This window comes from Vicugna pacos, chromosome 18 (assembly GCF_048564905.1).
Source record: "Vicugna pacos chromosome 18, VicPac4, whole genome shotgun sequence".
Lineage (NCBI taxonomy): Eukaryota > Metazoa > Chordata > Mammalia > Artiodactyla > Camelidae > Vicugna > Vicugna pacos.
Genome location: NC_133004.1, coordinates 15,532,718 through 15,545,189, shown reverse-complemented (window position 1 = coordinate 15,545,189; position 12,472 = coordinate 15,532,718). Strand labels below are relative to the sequence as shown.

The 12,472-nt window shown below is 44.2% G+C and overlaps 1 protein-coding gene across 6 annotated transcripts in view; it reads right to left on the bottom strand.

The window, feature by feature from the left end:
* USP7 (ubiquitin specific peptidase 7) overlaps positions 1-12,472 on the bottom strand; it is a 55,205-nt gene that overhangs the window by 14,008 nt on the left and 28,725 nt on the right. For all 6 annotated transcript variants that reach the window (XM_031687219.2, XM_072942229.1, XM_072942228.1 and 3 more), the window contains 9 exons: positions 10,065-10,263; positions 8,609-8,747; positions 8,107-8,195; positions 5,976-6,084; positions 4,966-5,096; positions 4,439-4,493; positions 3,367-3,447; positions 3,177-3,267; positions 249-331 (listed from right to left, as the gene is read on the bottom strand). In XM_031687219.2, the coding sequence (XP_031543079.2) occupies positions 249-331; positions 3,177-3,267; positions 3,367-3,447; positions 4,439-4,493; positions 4,966-5,096; positions 5,976-6,084; positions 8,107-8,195; positions 8,609-8,747; positions 10,065-10,263 (977 nt within the window). The remainder of the gene's footprint in view (positions 1-248; positions 332-3,176; positions 3,268-3,366; positions 3,448-4,438; positions 4,494-4,965; positions 5,097-5,975; positions 6,085-8,106; positions 8,196-8,608; positions 8,748-10,064; positions 10,264-12,472) is intronic.

The window sequence follows — 12,472 nt, the reverse complement described above, 5'->3', positions numbered from 1 at the left end:
GGGTGATGATTCTACCTCCAGCAAACTGGCCCCACTTCAATCTCCTTCCCGACACCTCCCCACCCCTGCAGGATCAACTACACCAGTGACACCATCGGAGCTCTCTCAATATAATATCCTTTTGACTGAGAAATAAAATCCTTTTAGCACCAGCAACATATGAAAGGATACACATGAAAATTTAGTTCACAAGCAAAAGACCTGGACACAAGTGGAAAGATACAGCAGGACACTGACACACAAGTTACCTGCAAGCCGTGCTCCCCGGCATCATATTTATTGTCGCCATCTAGCTGTTCTACTGCCACGTAATCCACAAATGATTCAAATACTTTTAAGAGAGAGAAAAAAAAAAAAAAAGGTCAGCCAATGTTATCCCTAACGTTCTGATTGTAACACAAATTCAGGAGCCAGGGAGAGGATGTAGTAACTGCAGCTGTGAGCGGTGACTCCTGGGCTCTGCCCCTTCACCGGTCTAGCAAAAGGTGTAAACTCTAAGGATGCTGGTAGGGTTTTGGAAAGGGTGTTAACAGATGATAACATAGAGTCAATGTTTTAATAACTTTAACAAAAATCAAGTAACATTAAAGTCCAAATTTTCATCACTTAAAGCTACAATTAAGTCAGTGTGGAAAGAGAGGAGGCACGTTGGGGTTGGGGTGGGAGAAAGAGGGAGAGGTGGGAAAAGGGGCATAAGCTTTCAGTTTTCAGATGAGTAAGGAGGGAGGAGCTGATGTACACCACGGCGTGCACTGGGGACACTGCACTGCGTGGCTGAAGTCCGTGAGAAAGCAGGACTTAAATGTCCTCGCCCCAAAATACTAAAATTTAAAAAATAAATGAGTAATGAGGTGATGGGTGTGTTCACTGACTAGACAGGAGTAATACTTTGACTATCCACATGCACATCTAGTAACCGTGACACACACCTGAAAGTAACAGCACTGTAGATTAACTGTACTTCAGTTAAAAAAATCATAAGGCACATTTTAAGTATCTTAAAATTTTATCAAACCACAATGAAGCTGAAAAAGAATGTAGAATTTATCGAAGAATGTAAATTTTATCCCAGAATTTGGCCAACCAGGAGAAAGAGTCTAGAAACAGGTCTATACAGATCCGAGGGGCTCACTACTGACAAAGGTGCAGGCCGAGCGCCTTTCGCCCACTGTGACCATGTGCACAAAGAAATTAATCCAGGGGACTGTAGATAAACAGGAAAGATAAAACAGTAACAGGTAAGAGAATTATGACCTCAGGGTAGATGTTCTTAGAAAACAAACAGCAAAGATTGATTTGGATTTCACTGTAAAAAAGCAAAGATTACAACAAGTTCACACTGTAGCACAGGGAACTATATTCAATATCTTGTAGTAACTTACAGTGAAAAAGAACATGAAAATGAATATATGGATGTTCATGTATGACTGAAGCATTATGCTGTACACCAGAAACTGACACATTACACAGACTATACTTCAAAAAAAAACATATATATTAAAAAGTCAAAAAAAAAAAAAAAAGAGGGCAAAGATGGACTGGATTTCACTATAATTATGAAATTCTGTTAAACAGAGGGCTACGCTGCTCAGCCCCACACTGGGGGCCGAGCACAACATCCAACCCAGAGCCAGCGCCCAGAGCCGTGGAGCAGAGCAGACAACTGGCCTGCAGGACAGTCATCGCTGGGAGCCCTTCAACGGTCCCAGCTTACGGCCTAGAGCTTCCAAGCTGCACGCAGGGAAGAGAAGCCCAAGTGGAGAGCCCAGTCTCCCTGAGAGAGCGCGACCGAGGCGGCTGGCATCTGCAGGACAAGGTCCCGGGGAGAACACTGTGCAGGAGAGAGCCTGGTGATGTGCAGAGGGTTTCCCTGGAGCCTTGGGTGAGCACTGACCGGTGAGTGGGCGAGGAAATTACACAGAAGGATCGGGAATGGTCGCTCAGGCAGAAAACTCAGCAATGTGCTGGCTTGGCTGTGGGGACAACAAACCTCACTGCACTGCACATGACCAAGCTTATCAACAGGCCCCAAGTTACCTCCAAATAACTGAAATCTGCCCCAGCACAAAGGGTAAGAATACCCTTCACCCAAGGTAAAAGTCACACCGGCTGGCACCCAGTAAAAGATGACCAGGTACACAAAGAGCCAGGATGTAAAGCCCGGGGCGAAAAATGAATCAAGAGACCCAGCTCCAGCCTTGAGTCATAATGACCTAAAATGACAAAGAATTTATATGTGTGTGTATGTATTAATGTATGACTGAATCACTATGCTCCACACTAGAAATTAATACAACGTTATAAATCAACTATGCTTCAGTTGAAAAAAACAATAACAAAACCAAAAAAGATGCAGAAATTACAGGCAACAGAATCAGTTGACCAGGACACTGAGTTACTACAAACTACATTCCGTATGTTCAGGAAGATGTGCAAATGGCCAATAAGCATTTGAAAAAGTGAAACTCCCTCATCTCCAAAGAAATGCAAATTAAACCCCAGACAGCATCACACTCCCACCAAAATGCCCCTTGTCTGATGACTGCTTGGGGTGGATATGGAACAACTGTAGCTCTCACACCCTGAGCAGCGTGTGAGACAGATAAAGTGCTTTACCTGCTAAGTTCAACATGTCTGCAGGCCCTCAGAGCCAGCATGCCACCCACCCTAAATGCAAATAAATGGTGGAACAGTCCTGCCTACCAGCCTCACACTGAAAATAACACAAATACCCATCAAGAAAAGAACAGATTCAAACAACTTGTGGCACATTCCTCAAGGGGAATACTATAAAGCAATGAAAAACGGTCAAACTGCTGCTCTCACAACAAAGATGAACTGCATGGATACAACGATCAGCAAAAGAAACGAGAATCAGAGACTACAGCCTACAGGAGCACGTCAATAGTGAAACATGCAAAAATAACCTGGGATAGGATGCTAGAAGCCCCAACGGTGGTTTCCTCTGAGGAGAGGGAGGCAGCCACTGGGAAGGGCCAATATTTGTGCTTGCAAATGTTCTGTTTCCTGACCTGGGTGGGGGCCTGCGTGAGCTTTACATTTATCATTTGGGCGATTTTCTCTAAGCTGTATTTCATAAAAACCACTTGTATAAATGAAGCATTAAACCAAAACAAATGATCAAAAGGCTGTGCCATGTGGTAGACAGAACTTACTGTTTTTCTTTCCTTTTATGCTTAGCTGGATGTCGTAATAATCTTCTCTTCTATCGGACCGATAGTCTACTTCTTTACACTGGATATAGGACTATAAACAAGGGAAATACAACGGCTTAAGCATTCATCGTCAAAGTAATAGCATTTTTAAATCTTTTAAAATCATTCATTAAAACTGGTAATCACATACCACCATTTTGCCTCTGAATAATTTAGGTATGGTGCCTTCTACACATGTGCCTTTCATCTTATTTTCCACATTATCAAGCAACTGGAAGAGAAAGGTTTGGCTTTAAGAACATGTTATGCTTAATTAAGATACAGTAATTTGAAACATGACTAGGAAATTTCACTGGTCAAAGAAATTCTAGACTATAAATATTATGACCTTTAGCATGCAATTATCAAAAACATACAAAATCTTTCTTCCTTGGTTGGATATTTACACAAATATCTACATGCAACAGTTGAGATTAACCCTCTATACCGCCTTTGGAATGAATTAGTAATCTGTAGTGCCTTTAGAAGCATTTTTTATATTCATTTTACCTCTGTGGAAAAGCATGTAAATTGAGCACTAAACTTAACTCGTTTTGGTCCACACCAAGAGATTAATGAGGTTGAGCCTGTCAACAGGATTGACTGGTTTGTCCATGGATATTTAATGAACTGGATTCAATCCAGCTAGTGCTGCAAAAAAGAAAACACACCTTGCCCAGCCAATCACCTTGAATAGCCATTTCACGTTGCGTGTGTGTGTGTGTCTTTATCACAACTGGAAGAACGGGAATTTGCTAGTGACTAAAGGAGATTTTGGGGGAGGATCAGCCACACAGAGGCTGGCTTCGAACAGAGCTTCTGCGCAAAGGAGGGGGCCTGGGTCTGGATATAAGAACAGAAGTCACTATTCTACAGTGAAGTGGGGTTGGTCAGGATGGCCGCTCAGGTCAACGAATCTGCTGTTTCTTTGATTAAGAACTCTGATAGATCACACCAATCTAACAAATTTAAAGTATATCACCTCCTACTACTCAAACTCAAGTCTCCCCTCACACTTCCCTATCAAAGAACACTTTTTCGTCAGTCTCTCTGGCTTTTAAACTGAAGATGCTGCCTTTTCTTTCTATCCTAGGTCCTGACCAAAGATGGGCATAACTGGAATCACAGTGGTGTGAAGGTCTGAGGTTTCACTTGGTAACAACTTCTGACAGTGCTCCAAAATATTAAATGTAAGTAGTATACAATTACAGCTTGCAACTTACCACGCGACATAGCTCTTGAACATCATGTTGCATGAAGCTATCTAAAGTTTCCCACCTTAGAAAGATAAAACGAATTTACATTTAACCGTCCAAATTTCAAATAAGAGTAAAGTAACAAGCAACTTAGATTAAAAAAAAAAAACTAAACTGGTCAATTATTCTTAAATTCATTTTTTTGGGAGAAGATTATTGGGGGCGGGGCGTGTTACAATCCAAAGACAAACTGAATTTTAGCAGGACATCCAAAAGTTCCCAACTTCATCTTGTTCTGCATCTTACTGCAGGGGAAGGTTGTGTTTGCAATTAAATGTACAGATGTTTGGAAACCATACGCATCCATTTCTTGACAGGTAAATCTAAGTGGTGAATTATTTCTGAAGCAAAATTTTAAAACAGAGCTTCCGTTTCCAAAGAGGTCTAACGCAGCAGGCAGACTGATAAAATGCGCTGACACAGTGGATGGCCTGGGCTCTGCCTGTCCACTGTCACCCTTCACGCAGCAGGAAGGAGAGGCTCCCAACACGTACCCGAACGACTTGGTCAGCTTCTTCGTTCCTACGGGCTTATCACTATGCTGTAATTCGTAGAACACTCTCTGTAATGCTAAAGGGACGCTTTTTGATGAATCGTCACCCTCCGTTGGCATCATGTACACAGCCTAAAAGAATTGATTCAGAAATAAAAATGGAATTTTATGTGAAAGTATCATTTCTAAAATCACAATGACTAAGGAAGTTGGGTAGGGCTTTCAACTATCCCCCAGAAGGGTGAGGAATTTTTTTTTTTTTTTAAATCATGGAAGTCTTTAGAGACAATCTGGAAGTTATGAGAAAGTGGGAAAAAAAAAAGAATTAAAAAAATTATTTACAGTTCACCATCCAATGAGAACCACTTCTATTTTATACTTCTGAGAGCAACATTTTTAAACTTAGCATTACTTGTGAACAGAAGAGTTGATGAAACTTAAATGCTACTGAAATTATCCACGCTCAGCTAACCCCAGGATGTAACCCCATCAGGGTGATTAACACTGCCCAGAAGAACAGCGCGCGTATGACAGGAAAAGCCAGCAGATCAGCCAATAGTTTCCCCACAACCAGGAGCGCGTGCTGCCTGTCCTGCTGCCCTGTTCGTATGACATTCCTCAAGGACAAATAACTGTCTTCTATTAGATTCAAAGATATCTAGTCTTGTTAATATTCTTACAAAAACGAGTATTTGGACTTCTCAGCCAGTAGTTTTTCAACTAATCAATTTTGATATGAAACTCTTTCAAATGTTGCTGCTAATGACTTTCGCATTAACAAAGAAACCTTTATTATTTCTAGCCCAATAGCTCTGTTGGCCAAGTTAGCGTCACAAGTGTTGAAACACTGAGGAATAAAGGGGCATAAGCGTAAAGCAGGGCCCTCCCTGGAGCAGCCCTGCGTACCAGGACGAGACACGGCAGGGTCTGGTGAGGGGCTCCGCCTGCCCCTTCATACTTGAGAGAAAAGGGTGGGTGGAAGGTTGAGGGAGAGAAATACCATCCATTTACCTTTCGTAGTTGGTTTGTGAAAAATAAAGTCTGCAGCAGGCTGTTCATGTAACAAGTCGCTCCCTGATTCTTTAAACCGACATAGCCCGTGTGCTTCTTTGAATCCCACCTACAAGATCAGTTTGAGGTTGAGGGAAAACTGCACAGGACACCTCCTTGCTTCTGCAGCATGTGTGGGGTGATGCAACCGGAAGTCGCCGAGGCACCGGCGTTTCGCTACTTTCATTTCTGCACCATCACCTCCTTCCCACCGACTGGACACCGGGGTGAGGTCCGAGCACCCGTCTCCAAGTGAACAGCTCAGCACCAGGCTGGCAGTTCTCATCACATGGCTCCCTCCGGGGGTCACCAGTTGTGTTCGCTCAAGAGCACGGCCCAGTGCAGACTCATCCCTGGCCCCGGAGAGGCCCCTAAGCACTGCCTGCTGACAGCAGCACGGCCATCACTTACCGAGAGCAGCGCTCACAAACACTAATTAAACTCTACTTCTGTCAACCCGAACCCCCGGGTAGTTCCATCACGGGTGTTGTCAACACAAAATGGGAACAGCCGAAACCCCTCTTTCCCGTAGGGTCATGTAAATAGGAAAGGGCAGGCGTGTACAGCAGCAAGTTTTAGTTCAGACTTTTAAACTCCTAGCGATTTTTCTCATTAGTCTGTTACACTGGTGGTTGGTTGGGAGAAAAGGTAGATTTCCTCAGATTTAACAGTCCCTACTCCCCCTCACCTCCCAGAAGTAACAGGAGGCTAGAGAGAATGCCACCTGAAAGCAGAACAGCCCCTCCCAGCGCCATCCCACCGCCTCTGCATACAACTCAAAGACAACGCTAGGAGACGTTTACTGTGACGTCAGGGTCAGTGGGGCTCCGTGATTCCCGGGTTAGTCCATGGCCTTGTAAACCCACGCACATGTACCAAACGGCCCTGGTTAAAATGCCTGTGTATAAATAATTGGCCCCAAAATGCAAAAATCTTAAACCACCTGTAAAGGTGGTTATTTTCCACCCCTCCCCCCAAACCAAACCCCCTACAAAGAGGTAGGTGATAATGGTTGAATAGGTTTTCCCAAGTAAGACTGAACCAAGATAGCTGTTTTGATTGGTGAGGCTGAAAATCCAATCTACTTTTTTAGTCAAGAGACATATATCATAAGCATTGGGGAAGGTTTTAAAAATGGGGAAAATTCACAGAAAAATTAATTAGAAATAACATGTTTTTTTGCCACCTACTCCTGATACCTGAATACAATTCAAGTATACATTTCAAAAGGTTACCCAAGAAAAGTCTGATTCCTCCTATATCAGTCCAATTCATAAAAAGCTAATAAATCTTATTTGCTTTTTAAAAAAACTCCCAGTGCCACACACAGGCCACCTCAGTCAGGACCTGAGCTGAGTGATGCCCTTCTTGGCTGCCCCGCTGCTCTCTGCTCATTCTAGCCAAGTCAACCCAGGCACTCTGGCCAGAGAGCAGGGCCATGTGGAAAGAGAAAAAAACAAAGGACAGTGGTGCCTGCATTTAACTACTTCTAGATTGCGTTTGATTTCTTCACTCCTCACCATAAGAAACTCGTTGTACTTCCCCACTGGGGTCTTACTCAGGTTGTCTGGCCTACCATCAATTCCCTTGGCCCTCCTTATCAACAAGTGACATAATCCTATACACTCTTCAAGGCCAAAAACATGCAACGTGCTCTTGCATACAGACCCCGGGGCCCAGAGACAGCAGCCTTCCTCGCAGCTCCTCTGCCTCACCGCCCCCCAGTGATCACACACGGATGGCTACCTCTCCAGAGTAACAAGAGTGCCTGTGGCTGCAGCTGCTTAGGTACTGGTGTTAGCTCCTCTGCCCAACCAGCCCCAAGTTCTTTGAGGACAGAAAACCATGGCTGCCTTGCTGACATAATTATATTCCTAGAGCCCAGCAGAGTGTCTGGCACACAGGAAGTGCTCAACCAATCTGCTCCACAAACTCATGCATGTGAAGCCGACACACGTGTCCATGGATGCCATCTGTGTGTGCCAAGGGGGGCGCACAGACAGCATGCTAATGTGTTGAGTATGTGCATCTCTGTTCCTTTCACTACAGCTGAAGGCATTTCTTAACAGCACCCGATTAAAGGAAGACTTACGCAACTCCATGGGGGGCATCCGCCTGTACAAAGACTTCAAAAGTAACTTTGTCATCATCTATAAATCCTTTCTCAGGATCAGTCACTTCCTATAAAAAATAAGAACATCCAGCTTGCATAAGAACACACAAATACTCACTTCATTCCAATCACCCTAGCACCCGGAACGTAATAGGGTAAAGCTTCCCAAATGAGCTGTCTTAAGATTTCAGGGAAGTTACATGAAACCACCCCGCACTATGCCTCACTCGGTATTATCTCTTTTAAAGAAAATCTAGCCTACCAGAAAATCTGTAAACTACCTTACAACGTCTGACAACAAATTGAGACTTGAGTCCTGCTGGCTGCTGAAACTAAGAAACCGAAGAAAAGATATTTTTGGAGTTACCTATCCAAATTATAAAGCAAATATTCTAAAATAAGCAGACGGATCCGAAGAATAAAGAATTAGGGGACAAGGAATAACGCTCAGATCATTCAGTCTGAGTGCACTGTTACTCACACTCCAGGCCATGAAATTGGAAAATCCCCAATCGTTTTCTTTATGGAAGAACAAGTGGCTGATGCGCCGGCTGAAGGACTTCTCGTCATCCCTGTAGTTTATTATCTTCAGGACCGCCTGTGCGTGACAGGACCACGACCTGTTCGGGGAGACAACCTAAGCCTCAGCTGGCATATTTACACAGCACACAGAAACTCCCATCTTCTCCCTCTGTTCTTTAGAGGGAGGAGGAGGACACATTGATCTTTAGTGGAGAGAGAAGTGAAGAGGGTCTGGGGGCCCCTATGTAACCTGGAGTAATTTAACTCATGGTTTTATGTCTTTTTAATTTCTAAAAAGTTTCAGGTTTTTTTTTTTTAATTGGTATCTAGAAAATAAATACAAGCTTCTAAACTTTAAACACTTTGCAAGAGAGCTTTTTGGTCAGATAAGAGTTCTAGAATCTAATATGGTTATTACTTGAAAAGAACAGAATGATGATAATGCCTTTTTTTAAAAATATGAACAAACTTAAAGCTCCAGGTTCTAAATTAGTAGGAGGTGTCACTCCTGCCCCCTGAAGCTCATGGGGGCTGTGGCTCCAAGCACCCTTCACACAGGGTTCCAGGCTGGGCGGTGCAGGGGGCTCCCGGGGAACCATGAGCAAGGGCACTGAATACACCACCGGAGGAATGACTGTAGAAGCAGGTCTTGTGGGCAGACCACAAAATGAGCTCTGATCAATGTTTAAAACCCAGTTCAAGTGGAGCTTTATAAAACAATTTTTCGACTGCAGACTCATTGGAACAGGTGTAAGGGCGGTGCTATTCCTGCAGACACTTCTGCTCACTCGCTGGCTCGGGAAGCTCGCCATTTACCCAAACTACTGCTCCGGCTAAAGTCATCTGTCACACTAAAACAAACTCAGCCCAAATCCTCATCAGATCAAATTACAAGGTGAACACAGGAAGAAAAAGTTTAGCCAAGGCCCTGGCTTCACCACAAAATTGGCCAGAGAAACTCACATTGGTAAAACCCTCGAAGAATGTTTTAATTTGAACTTTTGAATATCCCATAAGAACCGGCTCACATACAGTGAGGTCTGCCTGAGAATCTTAACTACGATGTACCCCTCCGGCAGTTATGGTAGAATCAGACGTGGTCATCTAGCAGTCAGCTAGTTCAGATAGGCCCTGATTCCATGCTCCATGGGCAGGTAGATTCTAACGCATGAAGTTTAGATTTTTTTAATTTCCAAGAAAAATATACACCTTTCCTAATTTGGATATAACACCTACCAGTGAGTTTTAAAGAGAGAAATGCAACTAATCTAATTTAAAAATCAAAGGACTATGTAACAGGCAGCAAGGAAACTCAAAAAGAAATTTAAAATTCATTGAGGCCAATCAAATCTGGCTTCCAACAATGTAGTATAACTATTTGTGGGTTTGTAATTGCATCATTTAAACTGTCTTACGTGGAATCAGATTCAGCATTGCACTGGAGAAAGAATCCTACGCTTTTTTGGTGTGGTCTGTCTGGATAAAAGCGTGGCATCACCATAATCTTCCATGGCAGATTTCGCACAAAACACGGAGGGCTAAGGACCGACTCACTCAATCTGCTGAAGCGCTCCACAGTGAACTGAAAGGTCGCCTCGGAGCGCCAGCTCGTGTCTGCAAGAGAACGCGTTGTCAGTCAGAGCCCGGCATTGTCAGACAACACTGAAAGCAGCAACAAGTCTGAGATAAACACTCTAAACAACTGAAATTCAACTGCTAAAACCTAACTCTTTGGGGAAATGGGAGCGTCATTTCCAATATATTAATAACCTAAAACAGCACGATAACACACAGCTTGTGTGAATGGAAATCCAAAACCCAGAGGGCTAACAACACACACCCACCTGCCCTCCTGCCCTCCTAGAAACTGTGATTAAGACAGTCTGTTCTACTCTGTCTTAAATCCCAGGTATTCCGCAGGGAGTGGAGACTGGAGAAAAGGAATGAAACTGCTCATGTCACATCTGTTCAAGGACAGGACTTAAGGAGGAAAAGGAAAGGGCTTGAGACTTGGGCGGATTCTGGAGGAGAGACATGAAGGGGATGCTGGATTTGCAGCAAAAGAACTTCCAAGGGAGTGGGGAGCAGCCATTCCCGGGAAGTGCAGCACTGTTTAGGGATAAGACGATTCCCGAGCAGTTAGCCTAAAAACAAACGTTAACTTCATTAGTTCACGATGTTGGTGAAATACCAGGCTAGACTCTGTAAGCAGAGCCATTTGAAAAAAAGAAAGAAGAAAACTGGTATTCTTTGACACGAATAGTAGGAACTGTTAAATTTATTCAACAAGACCAAAGACCAATTTAAGAAATCAAGGTTTCCTCAAGTTAAAAGCAAGGTATTGATATAGTGTCTCTTAGTAGAATTCAACTAAAAGTCACACTCAGAATTCCACCTTTTTCTGCTGGTCACTATTCATCTCATTTAGCTTTGCCTAGCCCAGCAGTGTCCAGACTTCTCAATCTCTCCCCGTGAGGGAGCAGCCCTCCCAAGGCCACCTGCCCCTCTGTTATTGGCTAACACTTTGATGAAACATCATAAAACTGCCGCAGGAAGGCCATACTGCTGTACAAGTTTCTAAGTGCTTTCTTTCTCTCTGCCTATCTGTTGCAGACCAGCAACAGTTCACAGGCACAGGGAGCCAAGGGCCACACCTGGTCTACAGAGTAACAGGACGGCCTTTTCTAGTTGAGAATCAGATGCTAGTCTGACATCCCTGACCCCCAGGTGCAGGATGCGCAAAATGAGACTGAGCAGCCTGGGGAAGAGAGCACGTTAAGAGCACACCCGCCCTTCATCCTTTATTCTCCACGCTTCACTGACGAGACCAAGTGCACTGGTTCCATTGTTACTGGATTTGTTCTAAGAAAACATGTCCATCAGTCCTCATGAGAAGGCAGTATTCTTTACCAAAGAAATCAGAACCAAAAGGATGCTTAACAGCGCTTCTACCTTCTTTTAAATGCACTCCATCCCCACCTTTTTTCCTACCCATGACTGCTCAGCGGGTTTGCAGAGGCCCTGGGGAGGAAGAGGAGCAGTTACATACTAGCCTCCTCAGTGGGTAGGTATTACCCTAATCCCTCGGAGAGATAAAGTTTCACCGAAAAGGCAAGAAACTTGTTCCAGAGAATGAGGTCCAGGAGGGCTGAGGAGAGACCTGGGCCACTCTTCCATAGCCACACAAGTCACTTTTGAGTAGCGTCTAAACCCTACAAAGCAGGCAAGTGCAACGTACTTAACTCCCACTTTACAGACGAAGTCGAGTGGCTTATCATCCAAGGTGTTTTACAGAGTGACCACAGGGGGTCTCAGCGTGTAAGTTCTGTGGACACTAAGCACAGTGACCCTGCCTCTGGTTTGTAAAATGCCACCCTAGAGTTTAGCTTGACCCGCCAAACGCAGACCCCAATAAAACCGGTCTGCGTCACAGTGACCCTAGAAATGGAGTGTCACCACAGGACACACTCCTGGGACCTAACGGTGTCACGGTACAAGGACCTGCCTCTCTCCGCGACCCACCTCTCCTAACTCACCTGATTTTCAGTTACCACTGGGGTTTTTGTAGGATTAGAGTTTAATACAGGCAAAAAACCGATAACACACTTACAAATAAATGCCTTTCTGCTCTTCCTCCCCACATTTTAGTTTAATGTTTAAGTTTTCAGTAGGACCACACAACCGCAAGCTCAGTGTGGCACAGTCCAGGAGAGGGCAAGCCCTTCAAGGCAGAGGCTGGGGGACCTGAGCCTGGTGCCACCCTGGCCCACGGGGTGCGTCCACACTTGCTAAATCACACACTAGACGTGAGATTCTGCCTCAC